Source organism: Carya illinoinensis, chromosome 1 (assembly GCF_018687715.1).
Source record: "Carya illinoinensis cultivar Pawnee chromosome 1, C.illinoinensisPawnee_v1, whole genome shotgun sequence".
NCBI lineage: Eukaryota > Viridiplantae > Streptophyta > Magnoliopsida > Fagales > Juglandaceae > Carya > Carya illinoinensis.
In genome coordinates this window covers 47,204,035-47,215,881 of record NC_056752.1, presented here as the reverse complement: position 1 = coordinate 47,215,881, position 11,847 = coordinate 47,204,035, and the positions used below count along the sequence as shown (strand labels likewise).

At 33.3% G+C, this 11,847-nt stretch overlaps 1 protein-coding gene across 1 annotated transcript; it reads right to left on the bottom strand.

The window, feature by feature from the left end:
• Positions 1-3,423: 3,423 nt before the first annotated feature.
• On the bottom strand, positions 3,424-11,468 carry LOC122278433 (proteasome subunit beta type-2-A-like). The gene is made up of 3 exons (XM_043088625.1): positions 11,201-11,468; positions 10,972-11,095; positions 3,424-3,976 (listed from the first exon to the last, which is right to left on the bottom strand). The coding sequence occupies exons 1-3, from the start codon at positions 11,356-11,358 to the stop codon at positions 3,644-3,646; spliced, it is 615 nt and encodes a 204-aa protein (XP_042944559.1). The 5' UTR covers positions 11,359-11,468; the 3' UTR covers positions 3,424-3,643.
• Positions 11,469-11,847: the final 379 nt, after the last annotated feature.

The window sequence follows — 11,847 nt, the reverse complement described above, 5'->3', positions numbered from 1 at the left end:
GGTGAAGACTGAAGAGTTAAGATTCAAAAGTCTTTAATTCAAAATAAATATTGACACTAAATAGAATGAAAATGTGACGCCCATATGCAAAAAGCTAACTATGTCTAGCTGTGGATCACATAGGAGGGAATAATAATCTTATCTCCTAGAATAAAAACTAAATTCTATCATTTGAAACCCTAGAATGCCTTGCACTAAAAATAATCCATCCTAGCAAGTCCAAAAAAATATGCCAAAATCAGTAGTAATCACATTTAAGGCCTTGTTTGTTTTCACAATCATTTTTATATAATTATTATAACTTTTTTAAATTTTAAAATAAAATAATATTTAAGAAAATATTCTAACAATATTTTATTTAATTTATAACTTTCATTTCAACTTATCTCATCTTATTTTATCTGTAAAAATAAATGAGGTTTTAATGGCTAGAGATCCATAAAAAGTATCACATCTTGTCTAGTAGCATCATTCCCGAAACAATTCAAAATAAGAAACATCTAAACTATTATCCAACAATTTCCTAAAAAGTAATGTTATATACAATTACTTTTGCATGTTTCTTATGCACTTCACTGATGTGATTGACTACATCAATTTTTTTTAATATGCAATCAATCAAATCAATTAAGTATACAAAAGAGTACGCAAAAATGATCATATATAGAATTTTTGTTTTCTAAAACCATCTTGTTACATATTCAATCCACAAAGCGTCATATCTTGTCATATTGTCAATCCAAATTTAGCGTAGTCAAAGAAAACTACTTCCAAGTGTTATCTAAGATCATTTTACATTAACTAAACACAAGTATGATGTCAATATTTTTTGGGACAGTCAAAATAGCTATTACACAATCGAAAACCCTAACCTTTGAGATTCCTCTTCAATGCTTCACCTTCAAGATTCTTCAACACAATCAACATAGAAAAAAGAAATGAAAAATAGGAAAGTAGAGAAAGAAATAGCGACAAAGAGAATGACAAAAATGAAAAATAAAAACACAATAAAATGTGAGAAAACATGAATGTATAGGAAGCACCCAAAAACGAATGAAAGCTTTTCTTCGATGCTTCATCTTCGATTCTTCTACACTTCACCTTTGAGATACCTCAGCGCGACCAACATAGAAAAAAGATATAGGAAATAGGAAAATAGAGAAAGAAACAATAACAAAGAGAACGACAAAAATGAAGAATAAAATCACAACAAAATGTGAGGAAATATAAGTATAGAAGGTACCCAGAAACTAATGAAAGCTTTGCTTCAATGCTTCACCTTCAATGTTCCTCTTCTTGCCAGCAAAATTCGAGAATCGAAAAATGTAGCCTTCAACTCTCCCATCAGCCGGCCAATTAACCTACTCCCCTAACAACACATCACACTGTCGCACTGTGCAAGAACCAGAAGTGTAAAACCAAATGCAAAATATACCAATTTCATTCTCAATGAAAAAATATATATAATAAAGCCCAGCGACAAGAATAGAAGAACAGAAGCAAGAAAAAAAAGAACAGAAGCTACACTCTATTAGGGCTGTTCATATGGGCCGGGTTTTACCCGGTCCAGTCCGGAATTCGAACAAACCGGATTCTGGTTACGGGTTCCGGACTGGAATAAATCCGGGCCGGTACCCGCATCTTTAAATCCGGGTCTATCCGACCCGGATGTATACTCCTAAGTTCAGCCAGAATTTCTCTCATCTTAAAATTTATCTTTTAATCAAATTATACTCATAAGTAATGTGTGGTGTAAAAGTACTAGAATAAAAGTACTCATTCACTTTAGAGCGTGAATGTTTGCAATACTTTTCTTAATTCATTTCTTCCGTGCATACTTTTATATCTTACTATATGTTTTTCTATAGCATCCATGTAGTTCTATATTAAAAATAATATTTACAATCTTGGATTGTATAGATCTCGTATATTCCATTTAAAAAAAAGTAAGTAAATTTGGCACCTATATAAAAAAATTATTTTTTTAATAGTGACTCACTTTTTTTTAAGGGAGTGCACGGGACTGTATACTCCTAAACTGTATATAAAAATTATAATAATTAAATTTGCAATTTGTACCTTGTATTCTTAGATACATACATACAGATGTGTGTGTGTGTTTCGAAGAATTTTGCAGAAGTAGAGAGACTAGTGTAAATTATGTTTGGACGGAGAAAAAGTTTCATAATTTTTTGTTGAAATTTTGAAAAAGTGGTACAATCCATATAAATCTTGTCATGGGATTAAAGTTTTTTAAGGTCTTTCTGAAAGTTATTTAAATTCTTGATTTTGTTAGAATCATGAAAATCAATGCAAGGGATAGGATTAAAGTTATTTTGTAAAGAACTTGTTTTTTGGTATAAAATATGTTCAAATTAAAAGGGAGAATTTTTTTTTTCACTCTCATAAAATCATGATCTTTTGAGGAATTTCTTGTTAGGCTACATATAACACCCAACTTCAAATTAAAAGTGAGAATTTCTCTCATAAAATCATGGGTTTTTGAGAAATTTTTTGCTAGGCTACATATAACTCCTGCTGGGTGAGATAATTATATATAGGAAAGTGTTCTGTTAACAAAGTTTTAATAAATAGACACATCAATTATCAACTGTCTCGTTGAATTGCATTCTTTAAAAGATGCCCCATGCACCCGAAAGAGCACAACACTGATGGTTCTCTAAAGATGGTGTAATACTGAAGGTTTTGTTTGTTGTTGAATAAATATTGCTGTCGTTGTTAAACATCCTCTTCATTTTTTCTCTCAATAAACCCCGTTCTTCTCTCTATAAAAATTCTCCCTCCAGCCAATGGATGGTACGCTTAGTCCTCATCCCTCGTCCCAAGAGATTATTAACTCGATTGAATGATACCATTAATCCTGCCATTCTTAATTTACAAGTAGCAGATTTCCTTCGATAAAGAGGTTTGCATATTCTTCAACCCTAGTTTAGAAAAGCCTCGAGTAAATTGACTCCTAAGATTTCAACAAAATGAATAAGAAAACAAGGTTTGTTATGTACCATATCATAAGTGGAAAATTAAGCCACAAAGAGATTACATAAAAATAAACTTACAAACTGATATGACTTTATGTCGTACGTCAGATTGTAAGGTTATTTTTATTATAAAATAAATCTAACGAATTTCATGAAACCACATTAATTTGTAGGTTTAAATTGTGTAATCTCTTTATATTTATAGTAGTTCTTATAATATATTCCTCCTCAAAGGTTTTGCAATGAGAACGACCCTTCTTATCTGCTGCAAAATAAACCGAACTTCATGACAGTATTAGAGAGAAAAATTATACCATAGAATACATCCCCACATCCACTTTCTTCCACTCTCACACCATCCACCAACTCTTGTTTTAAAAAATACTAAATTCAATAATTGATAGACAACGTGACATCATCGCAATAAGATACGAATGGCTGAGGTGTGTAATATATAATCTTGTGAGAAGCAAATAATGGCATTGTCAAATGAGTCTCGCTTATAGAAAGAAAAACAAAAGAGTTGAACTGTTGCATTAATTATCCAGCCATACAACTATCAACCGGTACGAGAATGTCAGACAGTTTTTGGAGAGATACTCCATAAAAAAGAAACGGGAAAGAAATTGAGAAGGAGAGAGGATTCAAGCTGAAGAAGCTATGGAATCCTTTACGGTTTCACGCCAGGCATACTCCCTTGCTCCATCCTTGTCAACAATCTTGATGACAAAATTTGGTGGTGCCACAACCAGCCGGGATCGAATCTCCACGATGCACTTATCAACCAAGTCGATCGCTTCTTCTACCGACATGCGGCTGTGGTAGTGTCTGTCCATTGTGGAGAGGGAAAAATAGGACCCATAACCAAATGCACCCTTGTCAACTTTGTGTAGTGTGGCAATATAGTCGATGTAGTAAAGAGCTGGGCCTGTCTCCTTGTCGTAGCCAGCCAGAAGGATGTTCACGGAATATGGGTTCTGAAAAATCAAATTTTACAATTATATCAAGTTCTTTATTCAGAAGGATCAACCACCTAATAATTGTGCTTATAAGACGTGCTTATGACCTCATGCAGTGGCATTAACATTGGCAACTGTGGCTCTGAGGACTAACTAAAAGGAAACAGCAACCCTATCCAAGTAGCAAAAACATATAACTTAAGCTGAACAATCATTCCTATGAAATCCTATATACCTTAGATTGTGTAATAGCCCGCTAGAAATTCAATTAAGGAATTTCTATTGACTTTAGAAACCTCGTGAAAACTCTGTAAGTTTACACGAATCGACTAATCGCATAAATTTTAGCCTGTCAACATAGTTAGTGTTATCACTCACTATGGTGTCAGAAATGCGATTTTAATTATTTGAGATAGTTAAAAGTGTTAGAATACATTATAGTCTACACCACTAGACTTAATTGAATATTTAGAATTTTTCAGTACTAAGTTTATTACGTTTATTTTTGGAGTGAATAGTAACCTCGGTAAATGTACTGAGCGTAGTGTTTTCAAAATCATAGTGTGAAATGTCCAAATTAGGATAGCGATATTTTATTTGGACACTTGGCAAGATCTTAACCACACATAATGAATAGTATTAGATACTTGGCACAAAGAGAAACCATTAGATGGAATTGTGAAGGAAATTAAGGTGTGAGATCATGACACCTAAGCAAAATACACATTTAGAAAATATCTTAAGAATAGAGATTTAAAATACACATAGAAAGATTTTAGCCACCTTACTCTTCCAAGTCTACTTCACATTTGGAAAATATATTGAGCTGATTTTTATAGATATTATTGGATAGAATATTTTGAGATAATATTTTATAGATATTTTGGGTAGGAGAAAACCACACTCAACTCTCAACTCCAGCCTTATCATCTCCCTTATCTCTTCCATAAGCATCTCCAGCCATCACCCACGAACTTATCTTCATTTACACGTTTCTTTAAAAGAATATCAAACATTCTCTCTCGGACAGCTTTTAAGAGTTCTTTTGCATGCCCATTTCAAAGTTGTTGTAAGTGTTTTATCATAAAGTATCCTTCATATAAGTTGTTCCTTTTTTAGTCTAGTTTACATGGATATCTTATTTGCCCCATTTGAAGATCATTTGGTCAGTCAAATATTGTGTAAACTATAAAAAGGTCATTCTGGGAGATAAACTGGAGAATATGTTATAGTTTGGAATTTTTGACCAAGCTAATGGATAGATATTGGTCCGAAATTTTTATGGAGTATTGTTAACATGTATATATGACTATTGGTTGAGGATTTTTGCATGATTGAAGGTTTTGATGAAATATTTGCTTAGATTTAGAAACTTAGAAACTGGAAGAAGAAAAACAGTTTCTATTTTGAGAAAGTTTAACTCTTTGGTGGTCTAAACCTATTCTAATGACTTTGATAATTTTATTGGAGGATCCTAAGCATCTTATATACATGTTATATTATTATTTTGAAGATATTTGATATTAGTTTCAAAGATATGAAATTTTATGCAAAGAGATATTCAGATAAGCCAAAGTGTGGATGTTCTTGGCTAAATTTATGTTTTGGTTAATTTTTAACCATGTGATCTTGAATTAGAAGCTTATATATGTTTTAGGACATCTTTTTAAACCATGTGATGGTTTGGTTTGAAGATCACATATTTATAAGTCATAGATCAAAAGGTTGATCAAAACAAGTTGGAAACAAAAATCAATAGAAATAGCATATGAGAATTTCGGCCCTATGGAGTTTTAATAGTTGTGATTAGTTTTAAATTTTTCTAAATTGATATTTGAGTTGAGGATAAAATTTACATGAGGCATGTAAATTTTGGTGACTTTTGGAGTTAGTATGCAAAATCCTTAAGTTATGGGTAAAACGGTCATTTTCCTACATGTAGAAAGTAAAATGGAAATTTTACTCTTTAAGTTAGTATTTTTCCATATTTCAAATTATTAGTGATTTAGTACTAACTTTTAGAATCACTAATTACAGTTCCTCGTGATCGCGCTTGAGGTTTTATAAGAAACGCGGAGATCGAGGTAAGTTAGCTTTTAACTTACTAGCAGTCTACTGTGTATGTGTGCTAAGTAAAAGAACTACAGTGTATGTATGTGTGTTATCATATATGTCATGCCACGCCAAGTTATCACGTAATTGTTTATTATACAGAATTTATTCTGTCATCAATTTTTATCTGTTACATAATATATTCTGTTATGTATTACTGTACATTACAAGTACGTCATGCTAAGTATGCCATCTATTACATGTATGTCAAGTCATGTAATATTCACTGTTGCAAGTATGTCATGTTAAATATGTTGTCTATTATATATTATGCCATGTTACGAAATGTTTCTATCTCAAGTTAGTCATGTATTTCAAATTATGTTCAAGTCACGTTTCATCTTGAGTACATTATGTTTGTGTAGAATACATGGGGCCACAACAACTGTGGAGTATGTATTTTACTACAATTGTGATGCGTAGAATACATGGGGCCACAACAACTGTGGAGTATGTATTTTTCATGTTAAGTCAAGTTTGTGTAGAATACATGGGGCCACAACAACTGTGGAGTATGTATTTATACATATAATACATGGGGCCACAACAACTGTGGAGTATGTATTTTTCATGTTAAGTCAAGTTTGCATAGAATACATGGGGCCACAACAACTGTGGAGTATGTATTTACACGTAAAATACATGGGGCCACAACAACTGTGGAGTATGTATTTTTCATGTTAATTCAAGTTTCAAAGCAAGTTCATGCTAAGTCAAGTTTCAGATCAAGTTCATATTAAGTCAAGTTCAGTTCATGTTTCAATTTAAGTTATGTGAATTATACTATGTTGTACTCCAAGTTATGCTTTAATTACTTATGAATTTGATTATGCATTTATGCTTTTACTGTCATCCATGCATCATTAGCTTGTGTGGAAGTTTTTTGTTAACTTACTGAGATTTGTAATCAAATCTCACTTTGGTAGTCCCAACTACCATTCCCCCCGAATGGTAGATCTTGTTACAGGACCTAAAGGAGAATCGGGAGCTGATCAACTAGACATAGTTGACTAAGTGACGGTGCGACATAAATGTTGATATAGTAATTAACGTAAATTACTACTTGTACGATTGAGTTGCATCTCTACTACTTTTTGGATCATAACCATTTTGGACTAGTGTTGTGATCTTAGTTGTTCAATGGATTTTTTATGTATGAAGTATGTTTTAAGCATTTGGGATATTTTCAATTTGGTGCATAGTATTGCTAAAGAAAAAATTTATCCGCTGCGAATATTGCATATTGTTAGATGCATGTTAGGAATATTGCATCTTATATGTCATGAACGGGGGCAGGTAACCTTGTGTTGCATGTCTCGACGCTTCAAATGTCCGTCCGATCCCAAACGGAATTTGGGGGCGTCACAGATTGTGTATAGGAAGGTGAAATCCCATATTGCTTGGGAGAGAGAGAAGTTCAAATCTTTTATAAAAGATTTGAAATCCCATATTTGAAATCTTTTATAATGTGTAAACTTGATTAGTCCGCTTAGAGTAGGGGTCTAAATGTGGTTTGGACCTTCTTTTAAGTAGTTGCAAAGGTATTAAAGCCAATCCCAACTAGAAGTACGGGACTTAAAGGGAAGTAGAGCTGTAAATAAACCAGTATGTTCGATAGCCCGCTCGGTACTCGTCCGGTTAAAGATTTCGTGAAAAAAATAAAATTTTCCCGTGAAAGCAGATACTCGCTCGATCAGTAAATGATACATACTCGACAAAACTCGACTCAACTCAGCTAAAAAAGGCTCGCTCGTTTATGCTTGAGTCGACTCGTTAGCTCGACTCAATTAAAACTCATTTATATATTGATAAAATATATATAAGTATATGTATACATATGTATTAGCTAATAATATATAATATGTAACCTAATTACATATGTTTATATATTGAATATATTTCATAGCTATATTTTATAATTTGTATAATAATTAGTCAATAAGATTTAATAATTTCATATACTAATATGTGTAAACCATATATAAAATAGATATATGCTATCATATTATGTATATTTATTAATTATTTTTGTAGGCATATTAATATATCATTATTATGGATAACTATCAATACAGGTTCTATTTGTTAGTTATACAAATTCAATATTAAGGTACTGTTTGGCCATCAAGATTTCTCATCTCAAACACAAAATTCTCATCTTATCATTACAATTTTTTCAAATCCTCATACAAAATATAATAAACAATTCAACTTTTTCAGATCCCAAAATAATAATAATATTAAATATTTTAATATTTAATCTTAAAACTCAAAATTCTCATCTGAAGAATCTCAGTGGCCAAGCAGAACCTAAATTTTTTATTGGTTATTTAATTGATTAATTATTAAATCTTATTCAAAAAATAAAAAAATAAACAATTTGCCCTGAGCTTGAGTTCGTCTTTGGGACGAACTTGAATTAGAAATTTAGCTTACCGAGTTGAGTTAGAACAAAGAATAAATAAAAATCTCGAGCTTAGGCTCAAGCTCGAGTATTTTGAGTCAAGCCAAAGACTGGATCGGTTTGGTTTGATTACAGCCCTAAAGGGAAGATATTGTAATAAGACGAATTGCGAATAAGATGAGGGTAAATGAGATCCTACATTACTTGAAAATGAGACATTCAAGTCCTTTATAATAATTATAAAGGATTCCAGTTGTAATCTTGATTAGTCCTTTTGAAGTATAGGCCTAAATGTGACTTAAGCCTTACTAGGCCTGTTACAAACCTTAGGGCCCTTCCCAAAAAAAAAATCTCCTCTCTCTAACACACGTGCGCACACACAAACATCCACAAAAATATTACTTCTAAGCATGCCTAGTATAACTCTACCTCAAATGAATTAAACTATCTACGTCTGAATCTAAGTTCACTTGGAAAGACCACTAGTATCAACATCAGTTTTCTTTTCTTTCTTTATCTTTTTTTTCTTTTTTTTCTTTTTTTATAATTAATAAGAGATTTTATTACCAAGATTAGGCACAACCCAAGTACACAAGAAGTATACAAAAGAAATACCTACTACACTCTAGAAGTAGGAAAAAGACTAAAATAGATTCAGTACATTATCACCATCCCTTACAAAAACCCTAGCCCACAAACACAAAGTAGAAAACATCTCTAATTCATTTCCAGCCAAATACACCACATTACACACAAAGGAATCATATTCCATTTGGCAGCTAAACATTTTCTTCCCTCGAAACCTCTCCAACATGCAAGAAGATCCACAACTTCCTTTGGCATAACCCAATATAAACCTGTTCAAGTCAAAAGCTCATACCATAAAGACTTTGCCACCTTACAATGAAGAAAGAGATGATTTACAGATTCACCATCCTTCTTGCATGTAACACACCAATCAGCAATGCACATATCACGTTTTCTAAGGTTATCCGTGGTCAAAAATTTCCCTAGAGCAACCAACCAACTAAAAAATACCACCTTAGTAGGAACCTTCCCTCTCCAAATGGTTTTCCAAGGGAAAGCACAACCAGAATGACAAGTCAGCACCTTATAAAAACAACTAACAGAAAACCTGGACTTTCCAGCATGGTCCCACAGTAAACCGTCCTCTCTTCCCTGCATCGCTTTTGAATTATAAATTCTTCCCTAAAAATCAGCAACATCATTCACTTCCCAGTCATTTACCTCTCTGATAAAATCAACATTCCATAGAATATTATTATACGTATGTTGGAAATAATCTGCCACAGCAGCATTTTGATCCTTTGCAATCCTAAAAAGAGAGGGAAAATCAGATTTGAGAGCTGATTCCCCACACCAAATATCATGCCAAAAAAGAATCCTCTTCCCTTCCCCCACCTTAAATGTAATATGTTTCGAAAACTCCCCCCAAACTTTCCTAATGAACTTCCATAAAGTCACCCCATACACTCCTCTTCACAAGAACACCAATCCCCCCACCCACTCCCATATTTTCCAGCAACAACATTCTTCCATAAAGCATCTCTCTCTAAATGAAATCTCCAAATCCATTTCCCAAGAAGTGCTTTGTTAAACATCCTCAAATATAATATCTTCTTCTTCTTCTTCTTCTTCTTTTATTTTTTTTTTTATTATCATCTTTACAAAGCTAAAGATAAAATTAGAACAAATTTCACCGGCAACTTTATACCACTATTTGGCTAAGAAGATAGCCTCAATTTTATAAGACCCTTTTCAAAAGGGAGCAATAAGAATTGCCTATGCATGCTAGTTTAGTGATACAAGTCAAGAAAAGACATGCCAATAAAATCAATTACAATCGACCCATGGGGTAAAGTATAACCAATTTTCCATATCCTGTATTATAAGTGTCAGGATCCATAAGCAAAGTCAAGACTCGTATTACAAACAATGCAGTTCAGTAACTAATAGTCTCCACCAAAAAAGGGTACTACAAACGCCTCAAATTACGATCTTAAATGGTTACTCTAAAAGAAAAAACGGCCATGGTCTTCATGATAAAGGCAATTATCTACATTTAGAATCCTTATGACGACCTACAATTGATAATCAATATATCTATTCATAGAAGAATCCTCATTTACAATCCAAAATATGACCTTAATTTCGTTATGGCTGTCCAATCCAAACACCACAGTAGAGGCATAACGCAAGAAGGAGCTCAGCTTAGCAAGCCCAAAAACGTAGTGGTTTGTGTCTAAGAGAAACTCAATATACCAAGCGCAAATACCCGATTTCTAAACATCAAATCCTTTTTTGTTTTTCCTAGCTGCATTTATCACAAAATCTAATTAATTATACCTTTCAATAAACCAAAAAAAACCCACTTGAATACCAACCCTGAGAAAGATTAAACCTCCCAAAAAAACCCTAAAAAAGATGATAAAACTGAAACCGAGTATAATAATAATATTAATAGAAAAGCATATACCTTACGCAAGGCAGTGGCGAGCTCGCCTCGGGTAAAGTTGGCAGCGGCGGCGGTAGTCAAAGGAATCCCATTGCGGAACTGATAGAGCGCCACGTTCTTCTGTATGTACTCCGTGAATTGAACTCTGAAAAAGAGAGAATATTGAGAAACGAACATAAAACAGCAAGGAAAAAGAGCAAAGTTTTAATAATGATTTATTTAGCAGATATCATAGGAAGGGAAGTGAGACCTGTCGCCGGGCTCGCCGCTAGCGGCGATGAGCTTGTGAGAGTCGAGGACCATGATCTTGTCCTCGTTGGACTTGTGCACCAGTATGCTGTGCACAGCTGAAGTGTCCGCCGCCACCACGGCAAACCCCTCGCCAACCAGTCCAAACACGCATTCCATTCTTCTTCCTGTTGTTGATCCGGATCTACACTCTCCGAATCGATATCACACACTGTTCCGTGACTGGTATTCGTATGGGTGTATTAGCATCACCTTGGGGGACAAGTTTAGGGAGGGTGGTTGTGGGGATTTTGTTGGAAGAGAAGGCTACTTTAGGAATTTGATGAAATCCGCTGATTGGTTTAAGTTGTGTTGGGCTGGTGGGCCGGCCTGTCAAATCTATAGACTCGGACCATCATGTTCACCTATCTACTCTCTCCCCTTTCTCCTCTTATATTTTAAACACAAAATTGGATTGGGGTGTAAATTGACCTCATTTGTTTTCACAAAACTGTTATTTCATCTTAATCATTATAATTTTTTTAAATTTTTATATAAAATAAAATAAATAATATAATATTTTTAAATCTCAATACAAAAATAATATATTCTAATAATATTTTATTCAATTTATTTCATCTCATCTCATCTCCGAAAACAAATGAGACA

Excerpts from the sequence above, each read along its gene's own strand:
- LOC122278433 (XM_043088625.1), bottom strand. The coding sequence starts at position 11,358 with ATGGAATGCGTGTTTGGACTGGTTGGCGAGGGGTTTGCCGTGGTGGCG. Across the intron at positions 11,096-11,200 it reads AGCGGCGAGCCCGGCGACAG|AGTTCAATTCACGGAGTACA; the intron begins GTCTCACTTCCC and ends TCTCTTTTTCAG. Across the intron at positions 3,977-10,971 it reads TCGCCACTGCCTTGCGTAAG|AACCCATATTCCGTGAACAT; the intron begins GTATATGCTTTT and ends TTGATTTTTCAG.